The sequence below is a fragment of the Platichthys flesus genome, chromosome 15 (genome assembly GCF_949316205.1).
Source record: "Platichthys flesus chromosome 15, fPlaFle2.1, whole genome shotgun sequence".
Lineage (NCBI taxonomy): Eukaryota > Metazoa > Chordata > Actinopteri > Pleuronectiformes > Pleuronectidae > Platichthys > Platichthys flesus.
Window position 1 is genome coordinate 9,514,405 of NC_084959.1, and position 24,151 is coordinate 9,538,555.

The 24,151-nt window shown below is 42.7% G+C and overlaps 1 protein-coding gene across 1 annotated transcript in view; it reads left to right on the forward strand.

Annotated features, from left to right (window-relative positions):
* fstl4 (follistatin-like 4) overlaps window positions 1-12,609 on the forward strand; it is a 187,864-nt gene extending 175,255 nt beyond the window's left edge. Inside the window, exons 14-16 of the mRNA XM_062405405.1 lie at window positions 1,992-2,099; window positions 7,148-7,257; window positions 7,481-12,609. Of these exons, the coding sequence (XP_062261389.1) occupies window positions 1,992-2,099; window positions 7,148-7,257; window positions 7,481-8,183 (921 nt within the window). The 3' untranslated portion in view covers window positions 8,184-12,609. The remainder of the gene's footprint in view (window positions 1-1,991; window positions 2,100-7,147; window positions 7,258-7,480) is intronic.
* The last annotated feature ends 11,542 nt before the right edge of the window (window positions 12,610-24,151 follow it).

The window sequence follows — 24,151 nt, forward strand, 5'->3', positions numbered from 1 at the left end:
TGCTACACGATGACAAAGTTTGGCTCAAGGCACTAATCGGTTTGGACAGGAAAAACCGTGAAAAGCATATTGTGAGCACTTTCCTCTCAATCCTCTTAACAGGGTTCCAGGATTTGTTTCTCGCTCTCTGTACTATGGGAGAGCTGGACCATGATGTCGATGGGCTAAGAAAATATAGAAAGCATTTTTAATTGAATTTTGCCAAAGAATATTCAACAAAATATTAGTGACCACAAGGAGATGACAAAAACACCTTAAGCACTGGAGAGCGGCCGTCCACCCACAGTTCATAACACAACAACATCAAGAAGCACAATAACAGGAGTGCAAGCACAACGGCACCTGTATGTACACACGACATGCTGGTAAATACTGGTTAGTAGTATATTTCTTTAGCAGACTAGAATAACTTCCACTGCTGCCGGGCACATTGCAAAAGTAAATGAAGAAAATATCCACATTGCAGCCACAAGGAGAAGTGCATTACACACAACCACACACACACACACACACACACGTCGTATGGTCAAATCACAGTATGAGCATGCAGCCTGGGATCGGGTTGGGACTGAGTCTTTATCATGTATATATTTGTTATTAAAGAATACAAATATAGCCCACTAAAATGCCTGAGGGGGCCTGGCCGGTGCTGCATAGATTTGTGACACGGCTGAAGCCCAGCCGAACCCTGGGGGTATTACCGGGCTTGCCTCTGAATGGCCCTGTCCTCAGCTTTAACTGCTCCCATCATCTAGAGGCTAAACACACACAGAGGCCGTCCACCGCCTCCACAAACAGGCACCTAATGTATATAGAACACACGTGCATACACACATGCTGAGTTGACACTTGGCTGACCGGTGGAGAGCAGAGGGCCGGACCTCCCATTACTGAACACAGAGCTCGTGGTCTCGCTCCACTGGTGAGGGTGTCAGCAGCTCCCTGTCCACCCAGCCAGAAGCAGGGTAATGGATTGTGTTATTCCTTGTTGTTGACATTGCAGCAGGCCCGAGGTTGAATGTGCCCCACACTCGCCATCGCCCTCTCTCCCTTTTTGCCGTTTGCCTGTTCTCTTCCCAATTCATCGTCTCTGCAAGTCATTTTCTATTTCTGGTCTTCCTCCTCACGTGAGTGTCAGATACCCTCAGTCAAACCTCTCCAGCCGTGACAGTAAAAGTACACACGCTGTCCTTAGTCCTCGCTCACTGTCTCAATGTGATATGTCAGATGATTACACTTGGAAGTTGGATAAAGGAGGAATTCTTGAGAGACTACTTATGCCCATTATTTGCTCTCAACAAGGTCACAGTTATTTTCTTTCATGTGTTGCTCTGTTTGGTCCATTATCCTGTGTGAAAATCATCTGAGAGGAACCACTTTTTCAAATTGTGTTCTGTGAGTCAAGCATTCTGGATGTGTTGCTAGAGAGCTTTTTATTGTGACAACTACAGCTTATCAGGTAGTAAAACCAGATAAATTAGGAATCTGATGCTTGATTGTTTTCTTGTTGGTTTGTTAACATAAACTTTGTTGATAAGAACATCTTCAAGTTGATGATTATATTATTGTGACAACTGATACTTGGTCATGTTTATCTTTTCATATCAGCTTCAATATTATATCGGACATTGCACGGCAGGGTAAAGTGTTTAGAGTCCCTTTCAACTGATATAGTCACTATGTTGTGAAGAATGGAAAAAAACTAGCTTGCGTCTCTCGCGGTACAGAACTAATCTCTTCTAAGGAAAGTAGATGAGGATTGTCCACAAAGTCACGAAAGGTGTCCGATGGAAGAAACCGTTCTAGCCATTTTATTTTAGAAGCGCAGCGGCCATTTTGGAAACTCCCAGAACGCAGCCGGCTGAACAGTAGTGTGACGTCAGTTGAATTCTCAGGGCCCCCTAGGGAACAACGGAAGAAATGGCAAAATGTTGGCACGTTGCGATCAAGAATAATGAATCCACATTTCTCTCCCTCTCTCTCTTCTCTAGGCAGTGGCAACAGATGCTTTTCCAGTGAAGATGCTCTATGACAAATCACATGACCAGGTGTGGGTCCTGACATGGGGGGACATGGACAGAACACACCCAACACTTCAGGTAAGTGTGTTTGTGTGAGTGTCTCACTATAAACCCCCTGTCAGAAAAGTACATGTGTAGCACTTAAATAATAAACTGTAAACTCTGTAAAGCAAAAAGACGAAGATTCAGGTGGTTACTCTCTCCAGGTCACATGATGTCAGTGAATCAAACAATTTATGATGGTGTAAGTGGGTTGAAAAGTTTGGGATCCTCTATTGGTTAAGGGGTCTGGTTTTTCTAGGGTGGAAAAAGTAATTTTGGGGCATTTTGGCTTTGACTTTTATTTTGTCACTTCCTGTATCTGATGAAGCCGTTGATTAATGAACAGGAAGTCCACCATTGTCGCGGCCTCATTTGTATACCTGGCAAGTTTATTTAACATGCAATCTATCAGAGTGCAGCTTTAAAAGAAGAAAAGAGCCCCTCTTTATTACTGTCTCTTTCCACACCTCCCACTGTTTCTGTGCATGTGTTTGTGAACCACTGTGAGTGATTATTTGCCTGGTTGAATATAATCTATGCAAAAATTTCACTAAGCAAGTAAGGAACAGCGTCTCATAACTAATTGAGCTCATCTTTGTACCCGTGCTCCTGTTTGTGTGCGTGACAACATTGAGCCTGTGCACGTTCTGGAGCGTTTACTAAGCCAGCGGAGCAGCAATTCACAGCTGCGGCACCGTCGGCTTGTACCCGGCGTCCCATCGGACCGCCGGTGTTAGAGGCTTCACAAATGAGAAATGATCACAGGTGTGGTTGTGTTTAATCCACCTCGGGGGGATCGGGTGAGACGAGCGATGAGAGAGAGGACAAGTCAGGGAGGGTCGACGAGGTGGAGGGGAAGGGAAAGGGAGCAGAGCTGGGCGTCCACGGGGAGAGGGATGATGCTGTTTTTATGGGGCTAGTGTTTACTATGCGCGTGTGTGTGCTCAGGTGTGTGCATGTGTGTGTGTGTGTGTGTGTGTGTGTGCGTGCGTGTGTGGAGGACAGCGCTACAGGTAAAGCCACCGAGGGATCCCATTGTAATCTCTGTAATAGACACAAACATGTTTGTTGTTCTGCTTTGTCCCATTGGAGGGAAGGATCCCATTATGTTGGTGTGAGGTGTTGTGTTCCGTCGTCAGGTATGGGGGATGATCTGTCGATGTGAGGATTGCAGAGGGATGATTCTCTCTGAAATTTATAATTCTTCACAGTGAAATGACTGATTTCATAAACTTAAAATCATCTGAATACATAATGATTTTTTTTTATGCCATTCTTGGTTTTGAGATTTCCTGTGGAAATATTAGTAGGTCATCGATGGTTGCGTAGCTCTTATTATACACTTCATGTATTTGTGATATTTTATACTTAGCACTATTATTTATATAAATGTTTTTGAAGACACTTAAAAGTGTCACTCAGTCGTGGTAGATTGCATTGGATCTAAAGGTGCCTCTATGTTCTGGCAACACAATATAGTAAAAGAAACAACCACGTGTGTGTGAGTGGGTTGCAACAGTTCTCTACAGATTTACAATCTGCACAGCCAAGCAGGCCTTGTGTGTTTGCACGTACACTGCCTGTGCTTAGGTTGTGAGTGGGTGTACTCTCTGTAAATTTCCTTTCTGAGTTGTTTTTTAAACTTCTGGGCGAGGTTATAGTTTTAAATGAGGCAGAAAAATCCATGAAAAGATGTTTTTTCTGTTTTGTCACAAACAAAACAATTTCCTCCTCCTATAATTTGAAACAAACGGAATATTGAAAGCAGCTTTGCATAACATTTCCTTCTTTGTGTGTTCTGTCTGAACTGCAGAAAAACACCTTTTTTTTCCGTTTAATTCATTTCCCGGTTTACCGCAGTCGTTCAGGAGTAATGAATAATTAGAGAGCGGGGCATGAATCACTCCAAAATGCAATCGCTGGGAAACCGCAAAATGGATTAGAGGCCACGTGGATCACCCGACAAATAAATGTTCTGATAATGTCATTATCATTTGGACTGAATGTAATTGACCTGTTCAGCAGCAGCCGGTCGCCACCACCGGCACCGCCTCGCTCCAGCGGATCATGCGTGTGCGTATATGATCGTGCGTGTGAGCGTGCGTGTTAATGTGTGCACACATGACGTGCGATTGTGTGCCTGTGCGGTGATTTAGAGCAGCCAAGTTTCAGGATGGCTCACTATCTCTGTGTAAACATCAGAGGGATCGTGATTGTCAATTCATTAGAGAAGACAAATGGAGGAATCTCTGCTGAGCGGAGAGAGACATGGCCTTTCAGACTGTCACTGTGAGATTCAGTCCGCGCTGCGTCTACGTGCCAGGGAGACATTTAACTCACGGCCATATTGTTTCTGTGCGTTCTCACACACTAGGGCAAGGTGTTTCCCATCTGGATTCCACCCATTTATCTCTCTGTTAGCTTTGCCAGGTATGTGTTTGAGACTGATCATCGTCGCTATTAGAAAATAAACCACAACATCTATTTAGCATAAAAATAAAGAGTTTTTTCCTCAATTAATCCCACTGTCGGCTCTGTGAATGACACTGTTACATGGTTTTGCAGTGTGTCATATAAATACCTTATTTTCACGCATTAGTTTTCAATCTATCATCCACTAAAGCATATTTTTATACGAAACTATAAATGTTATTTAGTAGAAGTTGTCAAAATTCAGTTAAAAGAAAAAAACCTAGTGTTCTCACTACATCCCTGGTTTGTTTCTTGACACCAGGGACATCACTTACATCATATACAGCCAACCCTCTCTCCTTTTAGTTACCCTTTGCACTGAGGCTTTGTGGAAAGGACAAACATCTCTGCCTTGTTTCTTTTGGGAGCAACAGAGGAAATAGTGTGACGTTGTCACAGAGACACAAAGTCCACAGAGGGAGAAGGTGGGGGTAGTTTGATGGGCAGACAGGATGTCAGACTTTGACACAGAAGACCACAGCTTCCTTTCGCCCACCTACCAGCAACCATCATTGTTTCCTTTGAACCATGATCATTATTATTTGTATCATGACGATCACCTAACCTCAAACCAGGCTCCTCCGGCAACCAAATCATTCTCATACTTACTATCCAAACTTTAACTGTAGTTGTCTAATTAGGAAATTGTTTGTTTGGCTCGTCATTTTGGAAACATCAAACGGCCAATGTACTATTTTAAGTCAGTTTCATTTTTGTAGCAGTTCTTTATAATAGCACTGACGGGAGCTTTGGACCAGATATCACTTATTTGTCTGGAGGGCAGCTACAAAGGACGTATTCTGTCGTTTTATTTGAAGCGCTTGTTGATTAACTTGTAATACTTGACAGTTATCTGTACTCTGTGGTGTTCAATTACCAGCCCTGTATTCAAGAGGGTCTGAAACTGAATTTAGACCATTGTCTGATATCAAAAATGCATAGATTTACGAACCCATAATACTTTCCTCTGGGAGGAAATCACAAAGTTTTAATTTCACATTTTTAAATCCGGCATTAAACATTTATCTTGAGTAACAATCCCAGAGACTTCCACAGAAACCCATTAAGTCCTTTTATTGCTCCCCAGCAGCAACAAAACGAGTAATTCTGCCCTCAATTTCTATACCCGAGGAACATGCCCGGCATCCGGTCGTTGTAAAGTTCCTTGTGAGATTCATTTGAATTCCTAGATGAAGCACAAATACACCAGGGCATTCGAGAAACGCCATCTCATTTGGATCTATTGTGGTTGGATGGAGCGGAGGGGGGTGGTGGGGGGGCTACTCAAGGCTTCCTGAGAGTGAATGTGGTTGAAAATCATAAAGCAACTTAGTCCTGAAACCTGAATCCCCCTCAGGCGGTCAAAGAGACGGGAGCGGCGCAACAACTCAATCGGGCCTCGTTGCCGAATGCATGGATATGAAATCCAAGGATGAGCAATGACAAAGGGGGAAACCAGGGGCATTAAAGTTGAGAGCACCTGCAGCCCTGGAGACCACAGCAGCTGCCCTAATAATACATGAGCGCTCCTCCACCGAACCTCATTAACTGCCGCCATTGTGTTCTACAACCGCTGTAATGGCCGTTCCTTTAACGAGGACTCTTTTTATGTATTGCAAGCAGAGGGGGAAAAAAGAGATGATCTATATAGTTAAAAAGGGATAAACTATTCCAGAGGAATATATTTGAGCAGAGTTAACAACTTCGGCAACTGCTAAAAAGTGCTATTTTTATTTCCTTGCATTCGGTAGTTATGAGGAAGGAGTGTTGAGTTCGGCCCCCCCGCTGTGCATCAGGTAGAGGTTTTACTTCGGCGGTGTGGGTGTAGACATCAAAATAGATGCCACACTCAGTTCTTTTTTCCTTTTAAAAGAATATTCTATATGCTCTCTAGCAACATTTGCATTGGTGTTGAAACCCAGAACCACTTCAATGAGCCGGGGGTTTCTCTGAGAGTGCGATGGTTTAAAAAAAAAAAAAAGGGGACGAGGGGGGAAGGAACTGGTTTCAGTCTGGGAAAGTAGCATCACAGTGCAGAAGTTGACTGTGCTTCTTGAAAAATGCGCGGTGTCACACGTGAAGCTCCCATAAACCATCTCGCCCGTCCTTGTCTGTGACCTGATCATGTAGGCACGCATGATGAAGCGCGTGTCACGGACGAGGCGGTGCATCGGGAGCCCATCAAACGTGGATGCACTTTACAAACATGCTGATTCAGTGCCAGGTGCATGACATGAGGGATGGGGCTTTTACTGTGCCGCGCGCCCCTAAGACAACCATCAGGGAAGGAGGATGCTTTATCTGCTCCAGGATGTACGAGCACGTCACCTGGACACGACCTGAGATATGAGCCTTTATTTTATTTACAGAAAACAGCTACAGGACGGTTTCAATGAGGCTAAAAGGTCACGGGTGTGGTTATGACAACAGTCAGATTACAGTGATTTGGTGGATTGGGATTGTGTCCTTTTAATGCAGTAATTAATGTGTGTTTTTGGAATTTTTTCTTCTAAGAAAGATTTGTCTTCCCTCCACACTGGAAACATGCACCTCTGTTTGAAAAGTGTACACCTTTGTTTTTGTATTCATGTCGTTCTATACATTCCCTGCAGGTAATCCCTCAAGCCAGTGTTGGAGAAGTCCATCGAGCCGTCCGCACAACTTTCCAGAGAGTCAACGACTTCTTCATTCCTCCAACCAACCTCATCATCACTCACGTTAGGTAAATCAGCGCACATACACGCACACACACACACACACATGTTCAGCCACCTCTGACCTTAAAACAGAGGCGACCTCATTGCTCACTCATCACAGCTGTCCAGCTGAAGTAAAAGGAGAAAAGAGCAAATGAGAATTCTAATGAGAATCTTGATGGGTATTAATCACTGCCCACCGAAATCTAGAAAGGCTATTAACCTTTCCTCTGAACTTTGTCGATTCAGGTTTGCCTTTGTCTTCCTCAAAAATGAACCTGCGGTACACAAGATTGATCTGGAGACCCTCCACCGCGTCAAGACCATCAGCCTGAAGAACTACAGCTGCATCCCCGTCAGCATGGCTTACACACATCTGAGCGGCTTCTACTTCGTCCAATGCCAGAGCAAGAGCAGCCTGCACGCCCCGCCCCAGCTGCTCATCGACAGCGTGACGGACGCCGTGATTGGTCCCAACTCGAACATCACCGGCCAGCCCTTCGTGTCCCCGGACGGCCGCTACATTGTGACATCCGATCCCGTGAGCTCCAGGCTGATAGTTCAGACAGTGTCGTTCCAGGGGGAGCTGGCTCTGAACCAGGTATTGGACGAGCCTGTAGCTGTCTCCGATCTGGTCTTCCAGCCCTCCTTCACTGAGTCCAACCAGCACTTGGTGGTGGCCACTTCAGGCTCAGGCACGGACCTGCTATTTGCCGATCTGTCCTCGGGGCGCGCCGAGGTTCTCCGGAGCCTGAAGGAGCCCCTGGCCCCCCAAGCCTGGCCCTGGGGCGTCCCCAACCGAGTGGTGGTCTCAAGCGGATTGTTCGGACAGTATCTGGTCACGCCATCGGCCGAGTCCCTCTTTGTCCTGAACGGCAAACAGAGAACGCCACACTGCGAGGTGTCAGACATCAAGAGAGGGAACACAGTCGTCTGGGTCGGCGAGGTATGAGTAGAAAAAAAAAAAAAAAGCAAGGGACTTAGGTTTAGGGAAAGACAAAAAAAAAGAAAAGAAAGGAAAAATCAGGCCAAAATACCTATTATAAAGATTTCTATGAAAACAAGATGTGGACTCAACCCTGGGACTGAGCGCGAGGGAAACACACCTGGGTTTATTGTAACTAAAGTACACTAAAAAACATATTAATTGAGAAAACATTAAGAAACCCTGTTGTGATATTTCTATTGGGAGAAAGTGTCAATGCCGTTCAGTGCAACAGTGATCTATGTGCACTTAACTATAAAGAATTGTACATTATTGCACTTCCTTCCATGTTATCACAGCAAATAGGTACCTGAAGAGGGGTTATTAACGAAACTATGAACTATGCACAATGCTCACTTTTTTTAGAGTAAAAAGCTTTCCAATTCTGTTCATCTCAACAATGTCGTTTGTCGTTTTCACCAGTGCTGCATATAATCACCACAAACTGTCTGTCTGTCCCGTCTGCCTTTAGTGTTGTGTGCTCTGAGTCCGTCAAAAAGCTACCGACTCATCCGTCCATCGCCTCCGTCACGGTATTGTCCCGTATCCTCCCTCTGAACCTTTTTCTTTCTACTCACACCGGAAGAGGCTGGCTTTCTGCACACGTGTAATACCCCCCCTATTGACATTGTCTATCCAAAGAGCCCGATTGGTCCATTAGCCGTCGACAATGGATGTCTCGCTCGACGTCTCCACCCTGCGGTCTCTCGGAATGGTATAATCTGTCCCACGCTGTCTCTCACAGTTATTCTGTGCCTGCAGCACGACTCTGTGCTGTGGAGCCTGAAAATGCCACTTAGCAGATTCCCTCAGGGTAATGACTTCGGTTTATGCTGACCCACATGCTGAGGCCGTGCCAAAGTAGCATCAACTCTGCAATCTGACTGGCTGTGAGCATTTGTACATCCTCCCAGAAAGCCGGGCGTCAAGTTCAAACTCGGAGGCAGGTAGACGTATACTTTTCGTTTGGTAATGATTCGGTTTAACTTACTGGATTTTGACAGAATAGATAGAAAACTTGCTCCCGGCTGCCACATTCGTATTCGGTAAATTACTACAACTCCACAGGAGAAATATATTCTGTATCTCAAACCCCTGCTTCCTGTTTTAAAAGAACGGATACATTGTTTTTGGACATGAGCTGTTTCCAGTCATACATACTTTTAAATTACAAAACTGTACAGGTACGCTTATCATCAATACGTAAATATAACAAACTTACGTTTCATAAACCTCGTCTCAAAATAAAACACCAGCAACTCATTCATGAAACCAAACAGCAGTTTTTATTTTTTCTCTCTGTGGTTGAACATTGTCTTTTTGTGTTATTTGCTTTGGTCATTTGCACAAACCATCACAATGATGATCCACTTGCAGGTGAAAGCATTTCTGCTTCTTTGTAGATGTAATACAGTAATGTTTAGAAAAGTACTGGGACCACAGTGTCTCCTATAAGTGACAGTAGTGCTGAGATCTATACATCAATACTCTGCTACACACTTGATGGCTATTGGATCAAGTGGATGTCAGTTGAAAGGTATCAGCTCTTTTGTTTTTATGCTGTAAAGCCCTGAATATTCAGCCCTCAGTTTAATCCACTTTCCTCCATGATAAAAGCAAATAAGATGCTATTTTTGTCGCCAAATTAAAGTGAAGAGTCGAGGAATTATACTTCTTAAAGTGTATTTCTACATTCTGCTGGTATTAGCAAATAAAATAACTCTGACAGTTTCTCAGGCTGGGCACAAAACAGCCAGACTCAAGAAATGTAACCCATATTCCACGATGACATAATGTCGTCTTTCTAATTTAGTGTTCTTAAAACACAGTAGCACTAATGCTCATTTAAAGCCTGACAGGAGGAAACAGTGTTTTCTTTGTAGTTGTCCCAATCTGTATCGGGGTCGATCCGGGTTTGTTTTAATGGATCAGTGTCGGCTGAAATAAAGCTGATAACATCCGATCCTTTCTTTCAGGCTCTCTGCTGTGCTTTGTCCACATCAGCCTGCCCTCTGTGAAGCACTGCTCTCTCTAATGCAGCCACAGCGCAGCGGCTCAGAGGAAAGTGAAAAACTGGAGTGTGCGAATGGGAAAAATGACTCGGTCGAGCCGATGATTGACTCTGTTCTGACGCCGGCGCTGGCAAATCTCACAACCCTCCAACAGCAACAAATCTGTTACGACTTCTCCCTCCTTCTCATTAGCAATCCCATTAGTGTAGAGATTGTCGCTTTCCCCGGGTTAAAATCACAAACGTCGCCAGTGGCTGAATAAAATAACTGGATGACAGGGCCCCCCAAAAAAACAACCAAAAAACACTTTGCGGTTCTTGAGTCCAGGTGCTCGCTGCTCACTGCTGTCTGTACTCAGACGAAGATTGTGTTGAAGTAAAGGAGAGAGTGGTTTGGTAGTCCATTGTCCCAGTTCAAATTGTGTTGTGTCAGTTATTGAGGGCGTTTTCACACAAGGGTGATCAAGGTTAGTTTTGGTTATCATATCGTTATGTAAGAAGTTCACTAAATGTTTGTACAACATATTTTATCTTTACTTGACATTGATTGGTTTGTAGATGGGCGTACCTCTGTCGTCTGTTCAAAAGCAGGATTGAATCAACGGTTTCATTTTGATAATATCGTCTGTGTTGTTGAAACTGTTCTTCAGAAGCGAAGTCGGCAGCAAATCTGAGAGACGCTTGTGCTTCTTGTTCTTCTCCTACTGTTTAATGCTGTCTCAACTGCAGTGGACCAAATAGTCTTAACTATAAAAAAGATCCTGAACAAGATCCTTTCTCTTAAATATTTGGTTTGTCCACCTTTCACACCGTAATCTTATCAATGTGTCAGATACAAACTCAAATGAATCTAAATGCTGCTAAGAATAGTACGGAGGCTTTTTAGGGCGATTGTAATATACGATAACAATGGAAATTGTGAAATTGAAGTAATTGATTTGTCAGAACAAAAACATTTCAAATAGATGAACAGATAAATAAGATTTGAGAAATAGTGTTGAAATATGTATTAAATATGTCTTGTTATTGCTTCACTTTGCGAGGTTGTCTTAACCTCATCACAGCACAGTTGCCGCCACTCGCCGTGTTATTTATTCTCGAGCTGAAATGTGAAACTGAACGTGGGAAGCTCTCTTGTACACAGTGTGTATCACTGCACAAATACTCACAGCCTCCGGGATTTTGCGGTTGTTGATCTTTTTATTTTTTTTGGCGGGTCAATATCAAACGATATTAAACTCACATTTATCTCTGAAGGCCTCGGCTGCCCACAAAATAACAGGTCAAAGTCCAACTCTAATGCAGAAAAAAGTTCTGTGGGACTGTAAGAAAAGTGTCCGACTGTAAAAGCAGCTGGAGGCCTGTGAACGGGGAATATCCGCTCATGGATTTTATCCATTACACAAACAAACAACAGCCCAAATTAAATATGAATCATCTTCTTCTAATAGGTAGCTGTGCCCGTAACTCCCCGATGCGATGTGTAGGGTAGAAAGCAAGCTTTGTAAGAAAAAAAAAAAAAGTAAACACAGGAGTGAAACAGATTTGTCGTTCTTGTTTGTGATTTAGATATTTGCTGCTAATCTGCCATGAAAACCATTCTGGCACGAAAGCCTGTTTGATTAACCTTCTGAAGGCAATGACGTGATGATGTTGACCAAGTTTCCTAGACCACTGTTGCACTGAGGAGAGAAATAATATAGCATCATTTATGTTAACCCGAATTGAAACGTGTCGAATGGGTAGCCCAGTTTTCTCTTGGGTTTTTTCAACGAAAAGAAAGAAATCTTATTGTGAAAAGATTCAGGCTCTGACGCCTCCTACAGTCACTGTCACATTCAATGTCACTCCCTGACGGCCCGGACGCGTAATCCACAGTATCTGACAGCTCAGAGAAATGCATGTAATGAAAATAGATCATCAACATGATTATCATCGACCCCAGTGATCTCTCACCGTCTCATACAGTTTACAGTTGCTTGTGAAAACGTCACTTTCCCGCCCTCTCATTGTCACGTCTGTCAGCTTAACTCTTAAGGTCGATTCGGCAGTTTGACATCGCTACTAGAGCCAAGGAGGGCAAGAACAAAGAGGCCGCGCCTGCGCTCGCTGATGTAATAACTACGTTATTGGCTAAGCTCATGTTGTTTGTTGGGATCTACCTTCAGTGTCACACGACTATTTCTGTACCTCTCCTCCGACCCTCCAGACAAGGGGCTGCAGAGCTGAACCCGCTTGGTGTGATAGACATTTATAGGAGCCACTGTTGTAGATAACATTGTTCATGTTTAAAAACTGGTTCCGACATGACAAAACTGACTGTACAGTTTTCTTTATGCATTTTGTGTGGTCTGGTTTATGGGGGAATTGTTTTGTAAGAAAAAATCGAATTAAATATATTGTAAAAATCAGTGGTTTTGCTGTTTCTTTGAACGTCATTGAGTCACTTGCACCTCACAGACACGACTACAGAGAAGTATTGTTTTCAGTATCTGTTCATTTCTTCAACAGAAATTAAGAAAAATGGCTAAATCTACTTATTTATATTTGTCAATTACCAAGGTGATGCTTACTACTTGTTTTGTCACAAACAACAATCAAACTCTAAATATAAAAAATGTTTCTGCTGTATTTGACAAAGAAAAGTAACAGATCCTCATATTTTATCAACTAAATCAACACAAATGTCACTTTATAGTTAATTCTCTTTCTATATATATAAAGTGAGCTCTGTTATCTATGGATTCTTGGATAATTAATCTGTCCCCTTGGTGTGTCACACAAAGCAAGAAGTTGTAGGACTTAAATCTGGGTTCTTGGAAACAAGAAGACATTTAACATTTTTTGTTATATATAATACATCGGAATCAATTGTGAACCCTAGTTGTGGTGCTTATCTTTTTTCTACAGGTCTATGATCTGGTAAGATACAGAAAAGTCTGGAATGAATCATGTAAATTGGAACGAATGAAGGAAAGAAGCAAATCACACAGTTTCACAATTAATAAAATTCCTTTCTTTGATAGAATCTATCAAATTTTTGGGAAAGAAAATGAAAGATACAACTCCAGCAGCAAGCAGACATTAAGATTTGTTTGCCTTCAACTGATCATGTACTTTACTCTCTATATTTTTATTTACAGTAGTAGAAAAGCTAATCCAGCCCACCTCCAAACACTCCTTTACCGAATGTTGCGCAGAGGGGTGGAAATATTCTGCTTTGAGGTAGAGTGGCTGTCACACCAGGAAACAGTGTGGCGCAGATAAAGAGAAATAAAATATGTGGACGCAAATGTCCCGCAGTCAGAGTGAAAAGAGGTCGGCTCCTACAACAGAGCAATGATTCAAATTCCTACCTCACTGTGCTCTACACTTCAAGACACACGAGCTGAAGGTTTTATTAACGACCCTCGAGGTCCCCCTGACTTCAACATCCTTGAAAATCCGCGGGTGGATCTTAAACATGCTGCGTGTGCAAGACGACAGCCTAAAAATATCTCAGACCTCAGAAGTGATCTGCAGGAGGAGTGGAAGAAAAAAAGAAAATCTTAGATCAGAAATAGACTTTTTACGGAAAGTACAGAAAGAAATACTGATGTAGGACGCTGCCCAGACCTTAACATAAGCCTCAATAAGCCTCATTTAATATTTATTTGCTGCAGAGATGTTTAAAATCAATTATATATTGAATTTTCCCACTGACGCCCAAACATCTGCATACAATGGTACATGACTCAGGTACTGATCCTATATTTTCTGAAGTATAAAACAGGTCTCTGGAAAAAAACAAACAACGCAGAGAAAGTGTTGCCAGTGAATTATCATTTACCTCCTGGTGAATTACCAGTTATTTGCCTCAAGCCCTCGTCTGTGACATGACATTCATCCATCGTCCCTGTCGGCGTCGCAGCTTCTATTATCCACGGTCTCGGTCCGCTGATGAGCTTGGCATCGAGCTGGCCTTCACTCCGGTGTAAGTTAATGTCATCCATTGTGTGTCTGTGCTCAACACGCTCCAGCAATCCATGTCCATTACCTGCAACAGTGTACTGCAAAGGGACGATGTCAATAAACTCTCCATCAGCGTCAGGGCGACACTGAGAGGGGAGCGAGGAGGAAGAAACGACTTCAGGAGGCAAAGCATCAGTGAAGCAGCAGAATGAGATCAAACTATCATCGTCCTGTGCACCTGGGATTCAGTTTCCTTTAACTGAGAGAGGAGGAACCAGGACACAGCCCTGAGTCCAGTCCCGAAACCTACAGACCTGAGACTTCCAGAAAAATCACAACACAATCATCATCCACTGCTGAAGTGGTGGAAACAAATCAGTTTCCTGAGCTTGATCCTCACAACATGAGCTGCCTTCTCTGCAACTGTATTCGTCCCGACTCAATGTCAATGAGTTAAAGCACATTTCAAACAACTAATTACTGACGGGTTTAATTAAGGTTTGTTGTGCTGTGACAGAAAAACAACCGTTTATTCTTTGTTCACGCTAACACACCTGAAAGTACGTATCACGTGGCCACTCACGTGCACCGGGCGTGCACATGTCATCTGGAAACAGATTGTCTTCTCTGCATTTGGCTCCTTACAGAAAATCCTCCTAACGAGAGAGACAACAATGGTGGAAAGTAAATCGCTGCCTCATTGCTGGAAGTCAAATTGTGACTGATGACGACCAATGAGGAAGTGAATGACTGCATCGTTGTCTCAAAACATCTGTGTGTTCTTTTGCACATCAGGACTAAAGAGCAGCCCTGGAGTTTCAAACTAAATCGGGGCATTCGGAGTTTCCAATCTTTTCTATTGTAGTCGCTCCAAAACTTTGCCGTGGTGTTGACGCCAGACGTTACCATAGGAACAGTGATTGTTACTAATACTAAAACACTGAGGTGGCTATATAAAGCCTTTAAATCCTTTGTTGTTGTTGTGTTTTGTAGCGTCAGTAAAACGTGTTAAACCTCAATCACTTAAACTCTCCAACGTTAATCAAGATTATAAAGTAGACTCATTATTCAAAATGATTTGTATTAAATGGACTGAGCACTCGAACTCTGATTAACCTCCCCCTCAAGTTAAAACGTTCTGTAACTGTATCGCCTGCCCTCCACTTTTACTCTTCACATACACAGTTAGAACATATTATATGAGCTGAAACATAAACTGTTGACTGTTTTTACAGACTTCCGTTTTCATCCCCACTGCTGAGTCCCGCCGGTGCCCTAAATACTTAGAGTAGAATTTATTTCTCCTTTCCTCTAAAAGCTCTAATTGTTCCCAGTAGTCGTGTTTTCTTCCACTCTACCTGCGTTTAAGGAGCAGCAGGAACCAGCGAGAGTTTTATTAGCTCTTGACTCATACGACTAACCACTTACACCCCCCATCATAAAACTTGATTAAATGATCAAACCCTGAGTGTGAGACCGGACCAGGCACACACACAAAATGTCAGTCAAATTTAATGAAGTTAATGTTTTGGGTTAAAGCAGGATTAATGCTGCACTGGATCTGGGAAACCAACGTTGAAAAGCTTTGGTTTGGATTTAAATAAGGAAACTCTAAAATGTTTATTTTTCAGCAGCAGAAATGTTCTTGTAATTCAATATAAATCAAATGTAACGCTTGTGCTCAAATGGTGCACCAGTGTATCACTGATGTATCACTGCTGCTGATATTGCTTGTTCAGATGAAGTGGAAACATATCTTTCTCATTTTATTCAGACAATTTGTTCCTTGTCAAACAAGACGTCTTATAAAAGATTAACACAAACTCACACAAATCGTATAGAAACAGCTGCAGCAGGTCGACGTCAGGTCTGATTATGTTTGAGTTAAAGTGACACATGATAGAAATGTTTACATTAAACAGGTGATTTATCACTGATTCACATATCAGTATAAAAGTATTGTTTATGTTTGCCAATATATATTCTGGTTTTATTTTACAGTATAAACGATGCAGAAAGTTTATGTAAAATCCTTTATTTTCTTAATTCAAGATCTATATTATTGGTCTGTTCTTTGTATTCATAGTTATTTATAATAAAGTTTAGTAAAGCCTCAGTTGCATTTCTTTGTCAAAACGGTTTTTAAACGTCATATTAGGAATTACTGCCATTTTAAATACACTGTACATATCGGCTGATGTGTTGGTTTACTTAAATGTCAACTCCTTAATTTAAGTAGTCGTCCAAACAGAACCATTTGTTGAGGCTCTGCTGGAAACTTCTTGTTAAAGAGCAGGCGCTGTCACAAACTACTTGGCGATTGTCTGTCGTCAGCTCCTTAAACATATAGATACTCTCCACTTCTGATGAACCCCTGCAGTAGAAGCTGTTGCTGTCAATGAACCGTCACTTCTCATTGTGATTACAACTGAGACCCTGTAGCTTCCTGTCGTTTCTTCTTCTGAGGACACAGACTGATCCGAACCCATGACTGATGGTTCGGACAAATGCAGATACATTGGAGCCTGGAAACGTGGATTCTCGTTTCCAAGAAATCCAGCTGCCTCTCCGTACTTTGACTTTGAGGATACACGGCACCAGAACATCCCATCACGTTTACTCCACATGCTTCTAAAATTAAAATGAAACCCCGGAGCCGTAACGAGACACGCGGAGCTGCTTGACAGTCGCTTCCTGAGCGCTGGTGCTGTGGAGTGACGTTTTCGTCATGAGAGCTGCTCTTCACCGTGCACTGGATCAGAAACACAGACGTGTTCTGCTTCCGATCTGTCATCAATGCATCATTCATAGCAAAAAAATGAATAAACAAACAACAGTGATGAACATGAGGAGACGTGAGGAGGCTTGTAGCAGCACTGTCTCCAGCTCATGGTTGATAAAACGTTGTGCATAAACACAACGATTAGAGCAGAAGTGTGACAACAGATGTCAGCGGCACCAGGGAGTGATTTACCTGCATGGATTTAATTTGCTCAGCGTCAAATATCCACACCCTCATTGGTGTGACATTACAGGAAGTAGTTTGAGTTGCATTATACAGAGAGGTGTTTCAAGAGAATGACACTCATTGGATCACATCCCTTCACTGAGAAACCTTCAGATCCATCAGATCCAGATTCTTATTTGGATCCACACCAAATTAAACACACTCATAAATATCATTCCCAAACTTTGCCAGATAATTTTTTTTAATCAAGAAGCATTTATAAAAAAAACTGGATCCGCCCAGTTATACAGATCCGCGCCAACCTTACTAGGCCAATTTCTGATTCTCCCTCCTAATTTCAAGGAAACATGTTCAGTTGTTTTTGTACAATCCTGCTGAGCAATGAGCAAAAGAAGAAACCAATGGACAGACGGGGGGGGTAGGGGGGGGGACGTAACCTCCTTTGGTGACGGGACAAAGGTTCAAGAATTCTGATCCATCAGTTTATCCGTCGTCTTATCACATGAGTCAAAAACTCTTAAATACTCCAGTACTCCCAAAAAAGAACGAGGAGCATTTATATGAAGTATTTCAGGAGCACCGATGGGAATTAAAGTACAAATTGCTCTTGCCCAAACTCAATATGTGTTATATTGATAAAAGCAATGAATAATTTGTTTCTAACACTCATCAATAAAAACAAAATTGCCTTTCTTACATTGTCAGCAAAACTGAGGCTAATGAGTCTGTGAATGATAATGAGATGTTTAGGCAGAGCTGTTGTATTGGAGTGTACAGGGGTGGCTGTACACTCCAATACCACTGAAAGGAGGTCGTTTTTTTTTTTATAAAAGTTATTGAAACTTCAGTTTAACTTTACAGGTGAGAATAATATAAAGTATCAAGATCTCTACTCGCTGCTGCTTTCCATGTCTCTGGCTCAGTTGGACACAAAGCACCGGCTCCTCATCGTCCTCCGATCCCGTGTGTGATACTCCACAGTCGCTCCGGCATAATTGATATGTTGTCCTGAGTCGCTGTGGGCGTCTCCGTGTGAAAACATGCAACACTTCACTTCAGTTAAAAATCATTCAGCGGCAGCAGGCAGGCGGGCGACCTCCTCACGCTGAGTCCTGGAGCCAACTGGGGGGAATATGGATGGAATCATCTCCAATGAGCCAGTGGAACCAGAGAGATCGCAAACGCCTCCTCTCCACACGCTATCACCACTTCTCACACGCCAGTGGAACGCACTGTTGTGTTTATCTTTCGCCCCGTCTTCAGAGGCAGGGAGAGTAATAGCTTTTGAAATCACAGCAAAACAGCAAGTGGTTTTTTATTTTAATTTTCCTTTCGCAGAAGGAGACGAGGGGAGATCTGTCACACGATGGTACCGACGATTAAACTGCAGATTTCACCACACACACCTGACCCGGGGTTATGAGGAAAACACTGCATCTCCTTTTGAGGCACGCACCTAATGTCCCTGTCAAGAACCATTTACAATAATTGCAAACTAAATTGTCATCCATTATCCATCACAGCCGTGCAATTACAACAAATGTAACAGGAATATAAGAATAACAGCTTGTGGGACAATATCGAAGAACACAACAAGTGACCGCTGAGTCCCATCGTGCTGTCATCTCACAAAATGCTTTTCCTCAGGTTCATAACTACGTACAGGGGTTGCAGTGATTACAATGAGCAGTTTATTCATTCTCTGCCACACTGACTAAAGACATGTAGACCACAGTCCATTTCAAAGATTCACAATCAGCGATGATGCATCAATGGTTGAATGCTCTCAGTACGTGCGACACTAACAACTGTCAATGAACACATCACTGTATACACCCATGTGACATTTGAGATCAGGCTCATCAGTGTTAACAGGATCATCTTGTCGATCGGAACTGATACAGTTTTTAATATTAAACGGGAACAAGTGGAAACCCACTGGAAGTCGCCCACTGGTTTGTGAAATGTAGTTTTGAAGCCTCAAACTTGGCGTTTTATTAATTTTTTGACCTTCACCTGCAACCTGTACTCATCAGACGGTACTAGCTGTCAATCACATGGTATCCACGCCCCCACAATGCTTTATCGTCTCTTTGAATGGGACCATCATTTCCTAACTGAACATCATGTTGTATTGAAGAAGACTTGAAACACAAATTGAGACCATAAACTCTTTATGAAAAATATTTTTTATTCATGTGTTATATGAAATAAAGAAGGTGTACTTAATCTATAGCTTCATTTCTCACCAGGAAGAAACAATGCACATCTACGGTGTTGTGTCTTTGTTTTACTTTTCTGACATGAAAAGATGTATTTCCATGTTTTCCAGCAGATGATGCAAAACAGTCCCCGAGAAAGAGACGCTTCAGTTCACGGTGAAACTCCAGAATAGCAGTGACAACACTGTAAACAGACGCCTGCAGACACAGGAATGTGCTTTGCTGTGGCAGTGGCCCAAACCTATTTGGAACTACTGAGGCTTCTGGCTTATCCCCGTTCAATAAGCAGCCATCCAGACAGAGAGCGTCTTTATATACAGCAGTTGGTACAGTGCGCTCTGTAGGCGGGAAAGAGCAGACACGACCGGTTTAATGCATTAACATAGACGCACAACAGGCACCTGCAAACAGGGCTGACAAACATATAGTCCAGTGTGGCTTTAGAGAAAGCATCTATGGTGGAGATGAATTGAATTTAGAGGCATTGCAATTTGATTCCATAACTTAAAACTGTTTTTGGGAGAAGAGTTTTTTGTTGAAAGGAAAACCTCAATGGTTCTCCCATAAGGTTTCCAATGCAATCAAAGCAGGAATATTGGAGCAGCTTTACCTCCAGTGCTGCTTCTCAGTTATCGAAGAAGTGGCAGCGAGTAGTAATACGTTTTCACCGCGTAGAGCACTGGTCTTTTCCTGATTAATTTCCTTCAAAGTCAGAGATATCAAAGTTGCCTTTTATCAGACAAACTGCTGACGTGTTCGACTCAGCACTTTTTAACAGTTCGTTAGCAGCGAGGCTCTGTGGAGGTTAACGTCGGATCCAGATGTTTCAAGTAGATCACCATGAAATGTCTTTTAACCTGTTTCCAGACAATAGATGCTCATGACTCTAATGACTTTCCCTCTAGTGTCAGCAGGGGTTTGACGTTTCGGGTTTTGAATCGACATTTTCCACAAAGTCTGGTTGGCTTGTCGTGAAATTTGCCGAATGCATTCCTCTTACCCTCTGGATGAACTGTAATAAATTTGGGGACTTTTCCTTTTGTCACACTTTAATTAAGAATACAATTTCCAGCCGCGTCAGCAGTGCTTTGTGTTTAGTGCTGATGATGTGTTAACACACTCCACTAGAATGGTGGAGCGCCTTATTCCTCCGCCAAGGACCAACTGTCTGGTAACGAAACCACATTCAGAGGATTTTTTATTTGGATAGTCACCAAATTTCACAAACTCATAAATATCAGTTTCGCAAAATGTGGTTATTCTAATGGAAAAAAGCAATTTTAAAGACAGTGAAAAAACAAACTAAACTCGCCCCCTGATCTGGATCAGCACCAAAAATCTATTGATTTTTCCCTCACCAATACTGCAGCCTGTCAAAGGGTTTTGCAGAAATATTTTTTTTTTTGCATATTCTTGCTTACAAACAAACATATACATAAACATCCCTCCTTGGCAGAGGAAACCAAGGGGGAGCCACCTCTGACCTCAAGGTCGTACATTAGCCAAGAGGCAAATTATCCAGGGGCCCTAAAATATACTGATTTAGTTTGACCTGTATGTGAAAACTGAAATTATAGGAAAAACGTTTACCACCAAGATGGTCAACATGATAAAAGCTGCACCAGCAAAAATCTGAATATTAGGACTGACTTCAATTGTATTGTATATGGCTGCGACACTGTTTACCCCTGAAACTCCAAAAGCGTTTAATGGACTCAAACACTTCACCCGCCCCTCCATCGGCATAGTGGAGAGTAGATAGTGAGTGCATTGTCATTTTTGGGTGAACCATCCCTTTAAATAGAGGCGGTGGATTAGTGGCAGAAACTTGGACTATGTGCAGAAAAGGTCTCTGGTTCGTCTCTGGTTCGACTCCACGGAGAAAAAACAAAAAGACGAACCTGGATTGATTTGTCCAAAATCCAAGATGATTCTCTTTGCCCTGTCTAGTACCCCTGAGCAAGGCACCTTACTCCTCAAACATCTACTCCCCGGGCGCCGTACATGGTTGCTCACTCCTCTGTGTGTCCTGCACCAGATGGGGTATAAAGCAGAGGTTAACTTTCCCTACCTGCATGAGTGTGCCTGTGCATGTCTGTGCATGTGTTTGGAATAAATAATTGTATCTTTATCTTAATCTTAATCTTAAATAACAAAGCATGATTATATATCCACAAATAAACTGAATCAGTGTTTCAGCCTTGATTTCTCAGCTCAGTATGGCTGCCATGGTCTCGTAATCATTTAAGAAACTCGACCTCCTTCCTCTTCCATCACACTTCCCTTTCATCTCTGTTTACTTTCCTTTATCATCATGAAGTTCCATGCCTTCACTTCCCACTATGTTAACGCTACTGTTAATTCTGCTGGGACAGCCAAATGAGTATTGAGAGCAGTTAGCAAATTATGTTTTAACAAGGATGTCTGCGGTGATTTAACGGGGCCTAATGAACGTAATGTTGTCACTGATGTGCTGACAGCGGGGCTTTGTCCCAGCTGTGGCCCTGTCTCAGCTTTACGGGATGAGTAAAATGAGGAAACAGAAGGAGAGGAGCTGTGACGACAGGAAACTGATGAGGGGAAGATATGTTGCACAGAAATAGCCTTTGTCAAACAGGGAGTGATGATGTGGTTTAAGTTAGCCTGCTTTGTGATCCCATTCATTTTGTCTGGGATGCAAGTTTTGCTTTTCAAGATAAAGCTGACGGTGCACATGATGCGGATAAACCCACCGACGGCTGTTTTCTGTTTGAACTCCTTCACTGGTGGCATCTTCACAAGGGTTCGGTATCATCTGGGGTCTTTATGAAACCGAATCAATACTTTTACGACAAACCTGGAGCATAAATGTTGCCAGAACCGATGCTCTCTTTTCAAAAAGCTCAAAATGCTGAGGCCTTCACTTGCCGGCTGATGTGCTTGATGTGGCCTGATGCATCAGTCAAGCATGGAGCATCCCTCTGCTTTTAAATGTATCCTGTGTGTTGCCACATGCTCGAGTTTGTCATGTTTCTCCTTTGCACGGAATTATTTTCAAATACTTGCTACATATCCCAATGTCAAAGTCCTTTTCAAAATGGCACTGAAATCTGCATTATCATTCGGTGCAGTAGGAACAGCACCTGATGTTGGTTTCCTGGTCCTAATCTTATGTGTGAAATACATGGAGAAGTAGCAGTTTTATTACATTTACTCTCTGGGCCATCACATCTACTTCTTCTGTCGGTACTGTTAGTCCAATAAGTCTTGCCTGCCATCCTCGAGTGTCGCAGAGAAACAGGAGAGAAAAGGCCGAGGCAGAAGCGCGTCGAGAGCACGACAAAGCAGAAACACCGAGCACTTGAACTTCATAAGGGCCGAAGAGGGATGTGATGAACAGGATAAGAAAACAGAACCAGACACAAGTAGAAACAAGTTACACATGTCACAGCCAATCAGTGTCAGACCTGCGGTTACTCGCATCGATTTGACAACTTTCAAATGTTTCCATGACGAGGTGAACACGGCTCAGCTAGTACCGGGGGGGGGTGAGGAAACGGTAAAGTTTTTCAAATCTAATCTCCCCAGTTTCTGACAGAGGAACGAGGTACAATAGCAAAAGAGTGGACAGCTTAGGAGCGGGAGGCCGAGGAGAGCTGTGCCCTCTAATGAATTTTGTGAAAAAGAATTGCATTTCGGGCCCACTGAGGAGAAGCACTTAGATATCCCTGAAGAGTTCAATTTAGCCGGGCGGTGCAGGTAAGCTGGGGAAAAAATTGAAATCCTTGACCCACTCGGGGGTTTGAACCGAGGCTGGAGGATATGAGTCGTGTGTGAGTCCTGTCGAGAAAGAAAAATGTGTATCTGGCGTTCTCCGGGTACAAATCACAGGAGGAACGTCGTGATCATCAATTTACATTTTTCATTGTGAGAAATTTAAACCCAAATGAAACAGCAAAGAAGAAGGTGAAGAGGTATGTTTTTTAAAATTGGCCTACTTTTAATGAGCAATGTGGGACATTATTTGAATTACAAGATAAAGAACTTAATTGTGTTTGAGTAAGTGGAGGAAATCGAATATAGTTTTTCACTACACCTGTAAACTGTCCTACTTTATCTCCACACTCTTTCCCAAGATGCTCAAACTGTAAGTTACAGGCAGATAAGATTTCCCCCGCAAACTTGTTGAGCAGATGAAGCGTCAAACACCTCGAGACTTTCCTACATCTCTCTTCTTCTCTCTAAGATATGAGGAGTTCTCAAAGAGTTTCACAGGAAAAAAAAAAAACCATGTAGATAATTGATGATAAAGTTGCCTCTTGACAGAACCTGGGTGCAACAACCATGTCTAAAAAGTGGGGATAAAGTGGTGCTTAAGTTCCCCTGAATTTGTCAGACGCTCTCCAACAAAATCACTGCATGCTGCCAAAAAATAAAAATCATGTTCCATCTCCCCGGCAAGAATTTGACTCGTTGGTTGATAGCTGTGTTGCCGCCAAGAAAATCTGAAGCGCGTCTTCCTGTCAATATCATCTCATCCGCGTTTCAGCTCAGACCACTCAGCATAAGCAGGTGTAATCTTCAAAGTGAATCCTGCCGCAATAACACCCCTGAGTATTTTAACATGCCAGCCAGGAGAGAGTGGGAAACAGTGTTCTGTGAGACTAAGAGTATATTTTCAGCAACATGAGCACACTGATTACACTTAATTTTCTACCTCTTCCTCATAAAGGTGGAAGCATCGCCAGTGACAGACTGTTCAGGTTTATATCTAATTTATTAAATGTAACGAGCAGATTGCGCC